The sequence below is a fragment of the Microcaecilia unicolor genome, chromosome 1 (assembly GCF_901765095.1).
Source record: "Microcaecilia unicolor chromosome 1, aMicUni1.1, whole genome shotgun sequence".
NCBI lineage: Eukaryota > Metazoa > Chordata > Amphibia > Gymnophiona > Siphonopidae > Microcaecilia > Microcaecilia unicolor.
In genome coordinates, this window is record NC_044031.1 from 579,552,482 (window position 1) to 579,570,167 (window position 17,686).

At 44.8% G+C, this 17,686-nt stretch overlaps 1 protein-coding gene across 2 annotated transcripts in view; it reads left to right on the forward strand.

The window, feature by feature from the left end:
• Positions 1 to 17,686, forward strand: part of TBC1D31 (TBC1 domain family member 31) — a 266,141-nt gene that overhangs the window by 26,331 nt on the left and 222,124 nt on the right. For both annotated transcript variants that reach the window (XM_030218673.1, XM_030218679.1), the window contains exons 4-5: positions 47 to 225; positions 16,923 to 17,074. In XM_030218673.1, the coding sequence (XP_030074533.1) occupies positions 47 to 225; positions 16,923 to 17,074 (331 nt within the window). The remainder of the gene's footprint in view (positions 1 to 46; positions 226 to 16,922; positions 17,075 to 17,686) is intronic.

Here is a 17,686-nt window from a genome sequence, read left to right on the forward strand (position 1 = left end):
TATGTTTTTTGTTTTCTTTTTTTGCATATTTGCATTTCACTGCAAGATACCAAAGAACTGGTTAGCTGGATGCGAGGCCATGAATCTGCTGTCTCTTCTATCTCTGTGCATGGTTCTGGGAGGTATGCGCTTACCACATCCAATGATACAGCTCAGCTCTGGGATCTAGATACCTTCCAAAGAAAGAGGAAGCTGAATGTTCGCCAATCTGTTGGGATACAAAAGGTCAGATCATAATGAGATGCTTGATAGGCTTGCGACTCTTTAGGGAGCTGGGCTTTCTAACTTAGGGTATCCAGTACTTAAACTGTAGCTTTGACCGCTCAATATGAAATAAAAAAAATATTATTGCTAGAGAGAGACAAAATGTTTTCTTTTAATCTTTCCAAGCAAAATCAACTACATGAATCCTTTGTTTTCCTCTTAATGTGATGGTGCTTAGTAGCTACAGATTTGGAGGAAAAGCCTCAAAAGATATTGGATAACTCCGTTGTCAACAGCTCAAAAGCTTTCAACCTTAAGGAGCCCCTGTAATCATCACTGACATAAAAACCTCCAGATATTGATCTAATTGCTTTCTTCTCAGCAAAATTTTAAATCTATTTTTCAATTTTTCAAAACTTATCTTTGCAGTTACACTACTACTACTACTACTTATCATTTCTATATCGCTACTAGATGTACGCAGCGCTGTACACTTGAACATGAAGAGACAGTTCCTGCTCGACAGAGCTTACAATCTAATTAGGACAGACAAACAGGACAAACAAGGCAAGGTTTCGGATCCTGCTTCAGGGTCCGTGGTGTACTCGACTGTCTGCAAGAAAACACAGAAATCTTCAGTAAACTCGTCCTTACCGCACCTCACTCTTATCAAGAAGTCTATCTCATCACCTCACTTCACTACTCCAAACTGTTCTCTTATCCGGTACTCTTCTTAACATAGCGTGTGCACTTATAATACTGATGTCACACGCCTCCAACCTAATTCCTCGATTTCACTCTAAAATCTCTCTCATCTGAACAAATCAGATCAGCAAAGTAGGAGGTAAACTGGAGACTAGTGTTTTTCGGAAGGAAACCAGCAGAAATACTTTTTCAGAATACACGAGCTATCATCCGAAAAAGCTAAAGGACAGCCTACCATTTTCCCAGTTCCTACGATTCAGGAGGATTTGTTCAGATGAGAGAGATTTTAGAGTGAAATCGAGGGATCTCAAAGAAGATTACGAGACAGAGGATACCTTAAATCAATAGTACAGAAAGCTTACAGAAGGGCAAAATTCAACAATCGAGATTACCTACTGTTATGTAAAGAGAAGGAAGATACAAGGGAGGATGAGACAATGACGTGTGTTCTGAGATACTCGGCCACAGCCCCACAAGTGTCTGCTGTGATAAGAAACAGCTGGCACATCATTCAGATATTACCCAGGTTTTCTGAAGTAAGAGTGAGAATGGCTTACAGTAGAGGATGGAACCTGAAAGAAATATTGGCACCTGCAGCTTTAAGACGCACTATATGTGAAAGTGATCCTGAAGCAGGCCGTAATAGTTGTGGAATGTGTGGTATTATGCTTGTCACACATGAATTTGTAGATCCTCAATCAGGAAGACTGTTCATGCTACGCCATAAAATATCATGTACATCCGAATGGGTGATCTACTGTATCGTCTGCCCATGCAATAAGTTATATGTTGGGCTAACTTCAAGAAAATTAGCTACACGGCTAACAGAACACAAGAGTAATATTCACATTAAAAAGAATATAGCACTGCTGGCTGCACATTGTGTTCAAGAGAACCATGCATTTGATTCCCTGAAATGTGTGATCTTCCAGCAAGTTAAGTTCAATATCAGAGGGGGCGATAGAAAACTTGTGTTGTTACAGCAGGAGCAAAGATGGATTTACTGCCTGCAGACACTATATCCAGGAGGGCTTAATTCCAGGATAGAGTGGAATCAGTTTTTTTTGAATAGCGGACTTTTAAAAGTTTCGAGGTGGTTCATTGGAGGAATTAGGTTGGAGGCGTGTAGCGTCAGTATTATAAGTGCACGCGCCATGTTGAGAAGAGTACCGGACAAGAGAACAGGTCGCAGTAGTGAAGTGAGGCGCTGAGATAGGCTTCTTGATAAGAGTGAGGTGTGATAAGGACGAGTTTACTGAAGATTTCTGTGCTTTCTTGTAGACAGTCGAGTACACTATGGACCCTGAAGCAGGACGCGAAACCTTGGCCAAAGTTGGCTGTGGACAGCTTAACAGATTGTGTAACTGCAGAGATAAGTTTTGAAAAATTGAAAAATAAATTTTGCTGAGAAGAAAGCAAATTAGATCAATATCTGGAGGTTTTTATGTCAGTGATGATTGCAGGGGCTCCTTAAGGTTGAAAGCTTTCAAGCTGTTGACAACGGAATTCTCCAATATCTTTTGAGGCTTTTCCTCCATATCTGTAGCTACTAAGCAGCATCGCGTTAAGAGGAAAACAAAGGATTCGTGTAGTGGTTTAACAAAATAGATAAGTTTATTGTCTTAAGAGAAATTACCTCTATGGAAAGGAGCTTGTTTGAACTTTAATTATCTAAGTATCTGTTGAATTCGAGGGTATGATGGTAAGTTGATTTCCTGCTTATGTCTGTTTGTATTTTTAGCTAGTAACATTGATTAAAACAAAACCTACTTGGTTGTCTGTGTTGGCAGCCTCTGGTTTCTCTGTGCTGTGCTTAATTCCACTTCCTTCTATTTGGTTTTGAGATGTTTCATCAATATGTTTGCTGTGACTTCAGTTCAAAAACTACTTCTTGTAGTGGTGATGTAGGTATTGCAAGTTATTTTTTGACTATATTTGTGAAAAAGCATTTAGAGTTCAAAAGTTTTTTATTGATGACTTATGCATAGTTATTATTTCGAACGTTATAAACGATCACAACAGCAGTTTAAACTGATACAGAAAAAGAAGAATAGGATATAGATTTCCATCACCAAACATTTTCATAAGCAGACCCCTTCAGCCCTACCCTAAATTTCCCTATTTTTTTAGACGTTTTTTATTGCAAAAGGTCAACACCAACAATTATACTATAGAATGACCCTACTATGCAGGATCCAAGATCAATCCTCTATTCAGACACCCTTACTCTCCCCCCCAATCCCTTTCTTACCACCCTTCAATCAAACAGGTTAATAGCAAACATACCACCTTAGAGAAATAAGTTAATGAAATTGCACTGGGATAAATCTAATTGAGGGGGAGCAGCCTAGACTCTTATAGCCCTCCCCCCAACAAAAACCAAAGGTTGTCAAATGGCAGATTAAAATCCACCCCCTCTCAATTAAAAAAAAAAAAAAAAGGGGGGGGGGGGAGGAAGGAAAACCCTAGGAGATCTTTCAAGACCTGGGGCCAATCCTAAAAATGGATTATAAAGTAAATATTTAAAATGAAACTGCGTGCCCTAGGGGCCAGCGAGAAAATATAAGGCTCCCAGATGACCAAAAAATCTTTCTTGTGTCTAAGGGACATGCCTATCCTTATGTTCCCATAACATATGTTGATGTAGTAAATTCTGCCAGCCCTGAAAGGACGGGGGAGTGGAGGTGGTCCATACCTTAAGAATTGCTTTCCTGCCAACGAAGAAATCTCTGCTGGCCGCCCCTCTGGACAGAGAACGCATAGCAAAAAAGCATTTATATAAATGAAAAAGGTATTTGATTAATCAGAGCAGATTGTTGAAGTACTTTAATGAAAATATTTTCCTTTTTATTCAGTTGTATATGGATTTGACCCAGTGGGCCTCTGAAGATATTCCATATCAATTGTAGCATCAGTTCTCCGAGGACAAGCAGGCTGCTTGTTCTCACTGATGGGTGACGTCCATGGCAGCCCCTCCAATCGGAACACTTTCTAGCAAAGTCCTTTGCTAGTCCTCGCGCGCCGATGCGCACCGCGCATGCGCAGCCGTCTTCCCGCCCGAACCGGCTCGTGCCGGCCAGTCTTCTTTTGTCTGCGCTCGGTACGGTCGTGTTTCGCCATTCGCGCCCCAAAAAGTTGACCTCGCGTGTCGTTCATCGACTTTGTTCTTTAAAAAAAAAAAAAAAAAGGTGTCGGGAGGAGGCCTCTTGGTTTTCTCCCTTCCCGTACTTAGAGTTTTTTGCCCCGGTAAGTTTTCTTTCGTCGTCGGGGTAGGCCCTATTTAGGCCTCGGTCGAAGTTTTTCTTCTCCTTATTTTTGTGGTGCCATTTTCGCCATTTCGAGTTTTGATCTCGTGGCGCGATTTTTCCGCCCATGACATCGATGTCTTCCAGCGGCTTCAAGAAGTGCACCCAGTGCGCCCGGGTAATCTCGCTCACTGACAGGCACGCGTCGTGTCTTCAGTGTCTGGGGGCTGGGCACCGCCCTCAGGCCTGTAGTCTGTGTTCCCTTTTACAAAAGCGGACTCAGGTAGCGAGGTTAGCCCAGTGGAACATTTTGTTCTCGGGCTCTTCATCGGCACCGGGAGTATTGACTGCCTCGACGTCGTTGGCGCCCGGACCTTCATCCTCGCCCCCGATTGCATTGAGTGCATCGAGGCATCGGCCCTCTGCATCGGGGCGACATCGGAAGGCTGCGTCGGTGTCGGTGGTATCGAGACCTCCTCGTCTGCTGATGTCGTCGGACGGTGGTGCTTCGTCTGGAGTGCAGGTGAGGGCTGTCCATTCCCCTGCTGGTGGCGGTGAGCCTTCGGGTGGGTCTCCCCCTACCCTGAGGGCTCCTGCGGTACAGCCCCCCCGAGACCGACCCTCTTCGGCCTCGGCCCCGAGGAAGAGACGGCTGGATTCTACGTCCTCCTCGTCGATGCCGGGAAGCTCCGGTGACGTGCTTCGCTCCAAAAAATCGAAGAAGCATCGTCACCGGTCCCCTTCCCATGTCGGCACCGAGAGCTCTGGGTCGCCGAGGGAGTCGGCACCCAGTAAGCATCGGCACCGAGAGGACCGCTCGCCCTCTGTTCAAGAGGTGTCGATGCGCTCCCCTTTGGACAGCCCGGAACAGTCTCCACGCCCGGAACAGGTTCTGACATCGACTCCTGCATCGGCTTCCATGTCTTTTTCTACAGCCGCTCTGCACGAGAGCCTCCGGGCCGTTCTCCCAGAGATCCTGGGGGAGCTGTTGCGCCCTTCCCCTCCGGTACCGGGGGGTGCTTGCGCCACCGGTACCGTCGAACGAGGCGCCGGCTGGCCCATTGTCCGGGGTGAGGTCTCCGACATCGGTGCCGCTTGCGGTACCGACTGCGGTAGCCTCCCAGGAAGGCTCCCCGACTACGTCGGCGGAGGGAGCTTCGCCGGTGCGGGCGAGGGAGTCTACCTCTCGACGCTCCCGCCGTGGCCGTGGTTCCACGGAGTCGAGCCGGGCACGGTTGCAGACGCAGGTCCGTGAACTTGTGTCTGACACCGATGGTGAGGCCTCGTGGGAAGAGGAAGAAGACATCAGATATTTCTCTGACGAGGAGTCTGAGGGTCTTCCTTCCGATCCCACTCCCTCTCCTGAAAGACAGCTTTCTCCTCCTGAGAGCCTGTCTTTCGCTTCCTTTGTCCGGGAGATGTCTACGGCCATCCCCTTCCCGGTGGTTGTGGAGGACGAGCCCAGGGCTGAAATGTTTGAGCTCCTGGACTATCCTTCTCCACCTAAGGAAGCGTCCACAGTACCCATGCATCATGTCCTCAAAAAGACATTGCTGGCGAACTGGACCAAGCCTCTAAGTAATCCCCACATTCCCAAGAAGATCGAGTCCCAGTACCGGATCCATGGGGACCCAGAGCTGATGCGCACTCAGTTGCCTCATGACTCTGGAGTTGTGGATTTGGCCCTAAAGAAGGCCAAGAGTTCTAGAGAACATGCTTCGGCGCCCCCGGGCAAGGACTCTAGAACCTTGGACTCCTTTGGGAGGAAGGCCTACCATATTTCTATGCTCGTGGCCAAGATTCAGTCCTACCAGCTCTACACGAGCATACACATGCGGAACAATGTGCGGCAGTTGGCGGGCTTGGTGGACAAGCTCCCCCCTGAGCAAGCCAGGCCATTTCAGGAGGTGGTCAGGCAGCTGAAGGCGTGCAGAAAATTCCTGGCCAGAGGGGTGTATGACACCTTTGATGTTGCGTCCAGGGCCGCTGCTCAAGGTGTGGTGATGCGCAGACTCTCATGGCTGCGTGCCTCCGACCTGGAGAATAGAATCCAGCAGCGGATTGCGGACTCGCCTTGCCGTGCGGATAATATTTTTGGAGAAAAAGTCGAACAGGTGGTAGGTAGAGCAGCTCCACCAGCGGGACACCGCGTTCGACAAGTTCTCTCGCCGGCAGCCTTCAGCCTCTACCTCTACAGGTAGAAGATTTTTCGGGGGAAGGAAGACTGTTCCCTACTCTTCTGGCAAGCGTAGGTACAATCCTCCTCCTCGACAGCCTGCGGCCCAGGCTAAGCCCCAGCGCGCTCGCTCTCGTCAGCAGCGTGCGACTCAGCAAGGCCCCGCGGCTCCCCAGCAAAAGCAAGGGGTGAGCTTTTGACTGGCTCCAGCAGAGCATAGCCGACATCCAAGTGTCAGTGCCGGGCGACCTGCCAGTCGGAGGGAGGTTGAAAGCTTTTCACCAAAGGTGGCCTCTCATAACCTCCGATCAGTGGGTTCTCCAAATAGTCCGGCAAGGAATCACTCTCAATTTGGCCTCAAAACCTCCAAATTGTCCACCGGGAGCTCAGTCTTAAAGCTTCCAGCACAAGCAGGTACTTGCAGAGGAACTCTCCGCCCTTCTCAGCGCCAATGCGGTCGAGCCCGTGCCATCCGGGCAAGAAGGGCTGGGATTCTATTCCAGGTACTTCCTTGTGGAAAAGAAAACAGGGGGGATGCGTCCCATCCTAGACCTAAGGGCCCTGAACAAATATCTGGTCAAAGAAAAGTTCAGGATGCTTTCCCTGGGCACCCTTCTCCCCATGATTCAGGAAAACGATTGGCTATGCTCTCTGGACTTGAAGGACGCCTACACGCACATCCCGATACTGCCAGCTCACAGACAGTATCTGCGATTTCGGCTGGGCACACGTCACTTCCAGTACTGTGTGCTACCCTTTGGGCTCGCCTCTGCGCCCAGAGTGTTCACCAAGTGCTTGGCTGTAGTAGCAGCGGCACTTTGCAGACTGGGGGTACACGTGTTCCCGTATCTCGACGATTGGCTGGTGAAGAACACATCCGAGGCAGGAGCCCTGCAGTCCATGCAGATGACTATTCGCCTCCTGGAGCTACTGGGGTTTGTGATAAATTATCCAAAGTCCCATCTTCTCCCAGTGCAGAAACTCGAATTCATAGGAGCTCTGCTGGATTCTCGGACGGCTTGCGCCTATCTCCCAGAAGCGAGAGCCAACAACTTGTTGTCCCTCGTCTCGCGGGTGCGAGCGTCCCAGCAGATCACAGCTCGGCAGATGTTGAGATTGCTGGGCCACATGGCCTCCACAGTTCATGTGACTCCCATGGCCCGCCTTCACATGAGATCTGCTCAATGGACCCTAGCTTCACAGTGGTTTCAGGCTGCTGGGGATCTAGAAGACGTGATCCACCTGTCCACGAGTTTTCTCGAATCCCTGTATTGGTGGACAATTTGGTCCAATTTGACTCTGGGACGTCCTTTCCAAATTCCTCAGCCACAAAAAGTGCTGACCACGGATGCGTCTCTCCTGGGATGGGGAGCTCATGTCGATGGGCTTCACACCCAAGGAAGCTGGTCCCTCCAGGAACGCGATCTGCAGATCAATTTTCTGGAGTTACGAGCGATCTGGAACGCTCTGAAGGCTTTCAGAGATCGGCTGTCCCACCAAATTATCCAAATTCAGGCAGACAACCAGGTTGCCATGTACTACGTCAACAAGCAGGGGGGCACCGGATCTCGCCCCCTGTGTCAGGAAGCCGTCAGCATGTGGCTCTGGGCTCGCCGTCACGGCATGGTGCTCCAAGCCACAAATCTGGCAGGCGTAAACAACAGTCTGGCCGACAGGTTGAGCAGGATTATGCAACCTCACGAGTGGTCGCTCTATTCCCGTGTAGTGCGACAGATCTTCCAGGTGTGGGGCACCCCCTTGGTAGACCTCTTCGCATCTCGAGCCAGCCACAAAGTCCCTCAGTTCTGTTCCAGGCTTCAGGCCCACGGCAGACTGGCATCGGATGCCTTCCTCCTGGACTGGGGGGAGGGTCTGCTGTATGCTTATCCTCCCATACCTCTGGTGGGGAAGACTTTGTTGAAACTCAAGCAAGACCGAGGCACCATGATTCTGATTGCTCCTTTTTGGCCGCGTCAGATCTGGTTCCCTATTCTTCTGGAGTTGTCCTCCGAAGAACCGTGGAGATTGGAGTGTTTTCCGACCCGCAGGACGAAGGGGCGCTTCTGCATCCCAACCTCCGGTCCCTGGCTCTCACGGCCTGTATGTTGAGAGCGTAGACTTTGCCTCTTTGGGTCTGTCAGAGGGTGTCTCCCGCATCTTGCTTGCTTCCAGGAAAGATTCCACTAAAAAGAGTTACTTCTTTTTATGGAGGAGGTTTGCCGTCTGGTGTGACAGCAAGGCCCTAGATCCTCGTTCTTGTCCTACACAGCCCCTGCTTGAATACCTTCTGCACTTGTCTGAGTCCGGTCTCAAGACCAACTCTGTAAGGGTTCACCTTAGTGCAATCAGTGCATACCATTACCGTGTGGAAGGTAAGCCGATCTCAGGACAGCCTTTAGTTGTTCGCTTCATGAGAGGTTTGCTTTTGTCAAAGCCCCCTGTCAAGCCTCCTACAGTGTCATGGGATCTCAATGTCGTTCTCACCCAGCTGATGAAACCTCCTTTTGAGCCACTGGATTCCTGCCATCTGAAGTACTTGACCTGGAAGGTCATTTTCTTGGTGGCAGTTACTTCAGCTCGTAGAGTCAGTGAGCTTCAGGCCCTGGTAGCCCAGGCCCCTTACACCAAATTTCATCATAACAGAGTAGTCCTCCACACTCACCCTAAGTTCTTGCCAAAGGTTGTGTCGGAGTTCCATCTGAACCAGTCAATTGTCTTACCAACATTCTTTCCCCGTCCTCATTCCTGCCCTGCTGAACGTCAGCTGCACACATTGGACTGCAAAAGAGCATTGGCCTTCTATCTGGAGCGGACACAGCCCAACAGACAGTCCGCCCAATTGTTTGTTTCTTTTGATCCCAACAGGAGGGGAGTGGCTGTGGGAAAACGCACCATATCCAATTGGCTAGCAGATTGCATCTCCTTCACTTATGCCCAGGCTGGGCTGGCTCTTGAGGGTCATGTCACGGCTCATAATGTTAGAGCCATGGCAGCGTCGGTAGCCCACTTGAAGTCAGCCACTATTGAAGAGATTTGCAAAGCTGCGACGTGGTCATCTGTCCACACATTCACATCTCATTACTGCCTGCAGCAGGATACCCGACGCGACAGTCGGTTCGGGCAGTCAGTGCTTCAGAATCTGTTCGTGGTTTAGAATCCAACTCCACCCCCCTAGGCCCATGTTTGTTCTGTTCCAGGCTGCACTCTCAGTTAGTTGGTAAATTTTTTAGGTCAATCTCAGTTATGTCCTCGCCGTTGCGAGGCCCAATTGACCATGGTTGTTGTTTTGAGTGAGCCTGGGGGCTAGGGATACCCCATCAGTGAGAACAAGCAGCCTGCTTGTCCTCGGAGAAAGCGAATGCTACATACCTGTAGAAGGTATTCTCCGAGGACAGCAGGCTGATTGTTCTCACAAACCCGCCCGCCTCCCCTTTGGAGTTGTGTCTTCCCTTCTTTTTGACTTGCTACCTATGAGACTGGCCGGCACGAGCCGGTTCGGGCGGGAAGACGGCCGCGCATGCGCGGTGCACATCGGCGCACAAGGACTAGCAAAGGACTTTGCTAGAAAGTGTTCCGATTGGAGGGGCTGCCGTGGATGTCACCCATCAGTGAGAACAATCAGCCTGCTGTCCTCGGAGAATACCTTCTACAGGTATGTAGCATTCGCTTTAGAGCTTATTCCATGTTACCTTATCATTTAGGATCTGCTCTGTCACAGTCGTTTCCCAAAAACATAAAATAGAGTCATTCCGTGTCAAGTGGACCAGGGGTCCCCCACCTCACCATCTCAGATTTTGATGAAATTTGGTACATAGTTTCTTTATGATAAAAAAACTAAGCTGTGCAAAATTTTTGTTCAAAAGACTAAAATTGGAGGTTCTAGGGGACCTCAAGTAAAGGGTTGCAAAATGTCGCCTGAGCAAAAATGACATTTTGGGCCAACTTCCAGAAGCTGTAAAACTGGAAGTTTTAGTAGTACAAGGGGGATATTTGGAGAACCTGCACTACTGTTAGGGCTTAATGAACTGGCAAAACCCCATGTTCCTAGTCCTCTTACTTTTTGAATGGTTTATGCTCAGACTTTGCCAAAAAAACGGCAAAAATCAATTTACAGCGATGTTGAGGCTGCTGTAGTTTCTAAACTAGTTGGCCTTTCAGGTTGATTTTTGGTAGGTGTACTAAATGCACAGCTGTAATGAGGCATTCCAATTTGCAGCACTTTCCTTCAAGTGGTTGAAAAATTATAAGCGTTCAAAGTTGGTATAAAAAGCATTTTTGCCCATTTTGGCCTATCTTTGATGCCCTTGATCTCCAGTGGGACAGCTTCAATATTCTTTCTTTTAGCACCATTAGAAAGAGCAGATTTCCTTCTATCAGAATATGTAGTTTTCATTTTGGAGTCTCTTCATATAAGGATTGCAAAAATGCCCTCAAATGTTTGCGGGCAGCAGCCTGTGATTTCTTCACTACACCCTTGATACAAGTGTAGTAAAAGTGATTCTTCTTTCAAAAAGCACCAATTTTTTAAAATAAAGAACACATTATGTTATAAAACTGTATTCAAGAAAACTAAAAAACAGGAATGTTTTTTAGGATGTGGAAGGATGAGGCCAGGTTTCATAACAGGTTTAAAGAAAACTGCAGTCAGTTAGGATGACCAACTTGGCCAATTATGATTGGTGGACCCTGTTGCAAGGCGTCTGAGTGTCTGTTGCTGGTGTTTCTTCACCCTCGCTACAGTTCGACCTCTTAGTGAACTGTAGGCATCAAAGTAAGCCTAGCAACACACACTCAAGAGCCAGGAGGTACCAGAAGCATACAATTGGGCAATGAAACAAACAATTCTGCCTTGCAACAGGGTTCACCAATCATAATTGGCCAAGTCTAACTGGCTAAAGAAGTTTTCTTTAAACATTATGTTATAAACAGTGTTGCCAGGTGGGCGGTTTTACCGCCCAATTGGGCGGTTTTCTGCGACCCGCCGCGGGAAATTTTTGTCCGCAGCGGGTTGCGGTTTTTTGGGCTTCTTTTTTGTTTTTTGGGCGGTTTTTTCGGCCGCGGGGGGCGGGGCCGATGACGTTTTGGGCGGAGCCGATGATTTTCTAGGCGGGGCCAATGACGGCGGGGGCGGGGGTGATGACGCGGGGTGGGGGTGTCAGGGGCGGGGTTTGAGTTTGGGCGGGTTTTGGGCTGGATTTAGGCTGGTTTGGGTGGGAAAAAAATTTTCCACCTGGCAACATTGGTTATAAAACTGTGTTCAAGTAAACTAAAAAACAGGGTGGAAACCATTGTATACATACTTCTTGTTGAAGAAACTCGCACCTGCACCGACAGGCTTATTTATATTGAATTAAATGCCACAAATGAAGATATTAATCACTTTAGACTGAAGTAAAATTTTACCCATTGAAAACCTGATTGCAAGAATAAATGCGTTTGTTGAACTGATGCTAATGGTCATCAATGGATCCAGAAAGATCAGATGAATTTCCACTTTGCTCAGTTGGCTGTTCAAGTACATCAGAGTGTCATTTACTGACATACAATAAAAATAAAGGTTTGAAATTAATTGAAGAGCTTCTGCCTGATCAACAGAAGTTGTTACAAGAGCGTTCTGGTCAACTTTTCGATGCTGGATCAACTATTTGCCTTCATCATGAATCCTTACTGTTGAAAAAGCTTGAATTTTTGCAAAGAACCTGCTGTAACCCATTTTCCAAAGGTGGTCATAATGCAAAAAGGGGCTTAAGAGTGCTGGATGACACACTAGCAGCCCAGCTAAAGGCCTTAACAAGCAAAATATTTGTGCCGGGTCAGAAACTATGTCCATCTTGTCGAAAAGACGTCAGTAACAGAGCTGCTGATTCTTTATCATCATCAACAACAGCAGATGATGAACACAGTGACATTTCTGGCAAGTTGAACACAAGTTTGACATCTCTTGGTATTTCTCCATTAAAGTTCAAAAAAGTCAACAAGCATGATGTACGAGGCTACACCAAGCACAAAATCAGGCGAGTGCAAAATACTTTGAGTCATCATCTTGCAGTTGCTGGTGACTTAGACCTAAATGAGTTTGAAACTCAACCTTCTACCAGTCAGAAATGTGACAAATGTTCTGATTATGATGACCTGCTAAACGAGTTGAAAAACAAAGTCCAAGTTTCAGCAAATCATGCAGAAAAACTGCAAATACTAACTTTAGCACCAAACAGCTGGTCTATTGAAAGAATTGCCTCAGAATTCATGGTTTCAACTAGAATGGTTAAAAAAGCAAGAAATCTGAAATCAGTTTGTGGAATTCTGGCAAAACCAGACAAGAAGAAAGGTAAAGTTTTACCAGAAGAAACAGAAAAAAAAATTCTTGCCTTTTTTGAAGATGATGAATTCAGTAGACTGTGCCCAGGGAAAAAAGATTTTGTCTCTGTCAGAACTGGCACTGAAAAAATTCAAATGCAAAAGCGCTTGCTGCTTAGCAATCTAAAAGAAATGTATGTTGCATATCATACTCGAAATGGGCCAGAAGTGGGTTTTTCCAAATTTTGTGAGCTAAGGCCAAAATGGTGTGTCACTGTTGGCTCATCTGGTATGCATTCAGTGTGTGTTTGTGTCATTCATCAAAATGTGAAGCTTATGCTTGCTGGAAACCATCTGCTGAACGAAGATTACAAAGCACTGTGATGGCTAAAACTGTGTGCAATTTGGAATGCAAAGAATGCATGCTTCACAGGTGTGAAATATGTCCAGGTAAAGATGTGCTTGAAAATTACCTGACAGAAGTGTTCAGTGATGCTGACCCAGGTGAAACAATCGAGTTTAAGCAGTGGGTTCATACAGATTGCACCACACTGGAGACCAAACAGATGTATGTTGATGATTTTGTATCTGCGCTTGCATTGAAAGTTTCAAACCTGTCAATTCACCATTACATTTCCAAACATCAGACACAATACTTAAAAACTGTTAAAGAAAACCTAAATCCTTTTGAAATTGTTGTTCTCTTGGACTTTGCTGAAAACTACTCCTTTATTGTCCAAGATGCTGTTCAAGGTTTCCACTGGGAAAACAGTCAAGCTACACTGCATCCATTTGTTGTGTACTTCCGTGATGCTTCAAGTGAAATTCAGTGCATAAGTGTTTGCATAATAAGTGACAGCTTGCGGCATGATGCAGTTGCTGTACATGCATTCTTGGAAAAATTAATCGCGTTCTTGAAAAAGCAAAATTGGAGAAATAAAATATGTAACATACTTTAGTGATGGCTCAGCTGCACAATACAAGAACTTCAAAAACTTTGCCAACTCGTGCTATCATCAAACAGAATTTGGAATAAGTGCACAGTGGAATTTCTTTGGCACAAGCCATGGCAAGTCACCATGTGATACCATAGGTGGTACAACAAAGCGGCTAGTTTGCAACGACCTAAAAATAGCCAAATTCTCACAGCACAAGGCTTCTTTGAACTTTGTGATCAAAAAATAAATAAAATCAAGTTCATTTTTGTTTCCAAGGATGAAATTGAATCTTCAAGATCTGCACAAGAGGAAAGATTCAGTAAAGCTTCCACAGTTGCTGGAACTCGTGAAAATCACCAGTTTAATCCCATTGACTTGAACCAAATTTCAGTCAGTAGAGTGTCAAATGATTCCTCCTCATTTGTTGTCAAACTTTGTCAGTCAGATGACCCAGTGAGTGTACCTGGCATAAATGTGTCTCAACTTCAGCCTGGGCAGTATGTTGCCTGTGTTTATGACAACAAATGGTGGATTGGCAATGTCTGTGACACATCATTTGAAGAACATGATGCCTTGGTCAACTTTATGCATCCATGCGGGCCTGCATGATCATTTCATTGGCCTAGCAGAAGAGATTCTTGTTGGATTTCTGAACAGCATATTCTAGCAGTTCTTCCAGTACCAGCAACTACAGCACTTGGACGACAGTATACATTTCCAGAAACAGCAGTGAAAATTATCAGTGAAAACTTCTTGTCACTTCAGCACTGAGGTTTTACTTGGGAACCATTAAGACACCCCCATTAGGCTTGAGAAACTAGGCAAAGACAACCAAATGATGCTTGGGAACCTCAAGTAAGATGCCCACCTTCAGTGGCTGGACTTGCCTGGCTATCGGGCATGACCTCTTGGCAATGAGGTTGCCACTTCCTATTGAATTGGTAGTGGCATAGCCACCATGGACCAACGCATGCTTAAAGCAACTGAGTGACTTATACAGCAATTAGAAACATCGATGGGCCCTATATCCGTTTCATCTATCATTCAACAATACTGGCCAAAAAACACTTTTTTTTTGCAATCCTTATATGGAGAGACTCCAAATTGAAAACTACATATTCTGATAGAAGGAAATCTGCTCTTTCTAATGGTGCTAAAAGAAAGAATATTGAAGCTGTCCCACTGGAGATCAAGGGCATCAAAGATAGCCCAAAATGGGCAAAAATGCTTTTTATACCAACTTTGAACGCTTATAATTTTTCAACCACTTGAAGGAAAGTGCTGCAAATTGGAATGCCTCATTACAGCCGTGCATTTAGTACACCTACCAAAAATCAACCTGGAAGGCCAACTAGTTTAGAAACTACAGCAGCCTCAACATCGCTGTAAATTGATTTTTGCCGTTTTTTTGGCAAAGTTTGAGCCTAAACCATTCAAAACGTAAGAGGACTAGGAACATGGGGTTTTGCCAGTTCATTAAGCCCTAAAAGTAGTGCAGGTTCTCCAAATATCTCCCTTGTACTACTAAAACTTCCAGTTTTACAGCTTCTGGAAGTTGGCCCAAAATGTCATTTTTGCTCAGGCGACATTTTGCAACCCTTTACTTGAGGTCCCCTAGAACCTCCAATTTTTAGTCTTTTGAACTAAAGTTTTCCACAGCTTAGTTTTTTTATCATAAAGAAACTATGTACCAAATTTCATCAAAATCCGAGATGGTGAGGTGGGGATGACCTTTAAAATTGGTCCACTTGACACGGAATGACTCAATAGGAATATATTAGGGGCGAGCAATGATGGAGAATTTTAATAAAAATTAATCGTGGTATTAAAAATTTCAATCACACGATTAATCGTACTTCTGGACTGTATGGCTTGGTACTAGTAAATTCCCATTGCATTCCCCTCCCCTCTAAACAGGGACCTACCTTTCTCTTTTGCTTCATCCTTTCCCTGTAATATACACCCAACTGTCTCCCTTTCTGCTGTTATACCTGTTAACCCTGACACACAGACACCCGTTTCTCTCCTGTCCTGCTGCGTTCCTCCCGCATTTATCTTTGACATTTATCTGGCTCTTCATAGGGTCTCCTGCAGCAATTCCCACATGCTACTTGCAATTGACACCAGTGCCCTCTCTCTGCTACATTATGCCGTGGTGAAATAGGATAGGCAGGGGAGAGAAAGCAATGCTGGTCAACAGAGTGGAGTTAAAAAGTTTGATCAGGATTTAAAAAATGTAATCCTAGTTAAAATTTAAAAAAATTAATCAAATTGTAAGACGGATTGGGGTGATTTGAGTCAATGGCAGGGGTTGTGGTTATTATGATAGGGGTGTATTTCTGTATTGAAAATGAATATTTTGTCGTGCTTGTGATTTTTGTTTCAGACACTACTTGTAGAAGTGCCAAGGGTGTTTCTGCATCATTTGCAACGAGATTTCTTTTCCTTTGTTGGGGGCGGGGGTGGTAAACACCCACATTTAGCTCGTAATCTCTTTTGGAGTAGCCCGCCACAAGGAGACCAAGCAATGCCTCGTGTGCAATGGTATTATTGGAGGACACAAGTATTCTTTTAGATTGGGAAACTGGAGAGGATAAATTAGCCACTCTCGTTGAGCAATCTTTTCCCCTTTGAAGCATATTTTATAGCTTTCTTTACCATTTAATAAATTCAAACATTATTTAACTTTATTGTAGTTGTACTCTTATTCTGTTCTCTGCTATGTTTGCTAATCAGTAAGACTCACAACTTCTAGACTTCAGTCTGTTGACCTTCTACTTTAGCTACCAAGCTTTCTCTTTCCCTTATCTGAAATAACTTTATCATTTTTCTGTTGTTGGCTGGGAGATGATTCTCTGTATCATTGTAAACATACTAATCTTGTGAATTAGTGTTGTGGCATTATGTAGTTTGCTTTGTGTTCTTTTTATAAAATTCATCTGATTTTAAAGCTAGTCAAATAGCTGTAAGAAATTTAATAAAAATGTAAAGAAAATGTAGGTTTAAGTTATTTGCTTTTACAGAGCTGGAACAAAGGATATTATTAAAGGAAAACAGACGATATGTTAAGATATTATTGTTATCAACCCCAATGTTCTTCTGAGCCCATAAGTTTAGTAGGGGTATGGTGATGTTACAGACATGTTTCTTTGTGTTCTAATTATAGTTATAATAAGTACAAAACTACAAACACCAAATATAGAAGCAACAGAATGTGTATCTCGTTCTGTGCACCTCTGGATATGATTACAGATGAGATGTATTTTTCTATTTATGTACAATTTTACTTGATTATGACTGATATGTGCCAGAAGCAATTATTTTTGTTTTTGTCTTATTTCTTTTCCTTTCATGAAGGTTTTCTTTCTTCCGTTAAGCAATACCATCCTCAGTTGCTTTAAAGATGATTCCATCTTTGCTTGGGAAAATGATACTCTTAATTGTAAATACCAGCTGCCAACTCCTGAGGAAGGATCAAGGTTGCATTATAAGAGTTTTGCAGTCAGCAGGTAATTGTACCAAACTATTCTTAGGCTACGGAATAAGCCATATCTTATGTTGAAAAGTTACAATGACATGTTCATTTGTCCTGGAAAACAGATAAATATTATAATGCTTTGTGCACTGTGTTGCCTCAGATTATTCTATTCTATTCTGGGTATTTATATCCCGCTACAATCGGTAAAGAATCTAAGCTGGTTACATAAAGTTCAAAACGCACAATTAAAGATACTGATAGCCCTACTATATTATTTATCCAAATATTTACTAAAAAGATAAGTCTTCAATCCTTTATGAAATTGTAAATATCTAAAATGTGTTTAAATTTGTTCAGGTATAGAATTCCACAGTTTACTAGCTTGATTAAATAAAAGAGCCTTCAAGAACCTTTTTGTAATGAACTTTAACAGATGGAAACCCCAGTAAAAGAGGAAAAGTGAGAAATCTTCCAAAAGGCTGCATGAGCTATTAGCTGTGGAAGAAGAGAAGAACAATTCCTCTGTAAGATTTTAAATACAGTACAAGCAGTCTTAAAATAGATTCGAGCAAAAACTGGTAGCCAGTGCAGGCTTTTGAGTAAAGGCATTCATTACATGATCATATTGGGAACGGCCATAAAT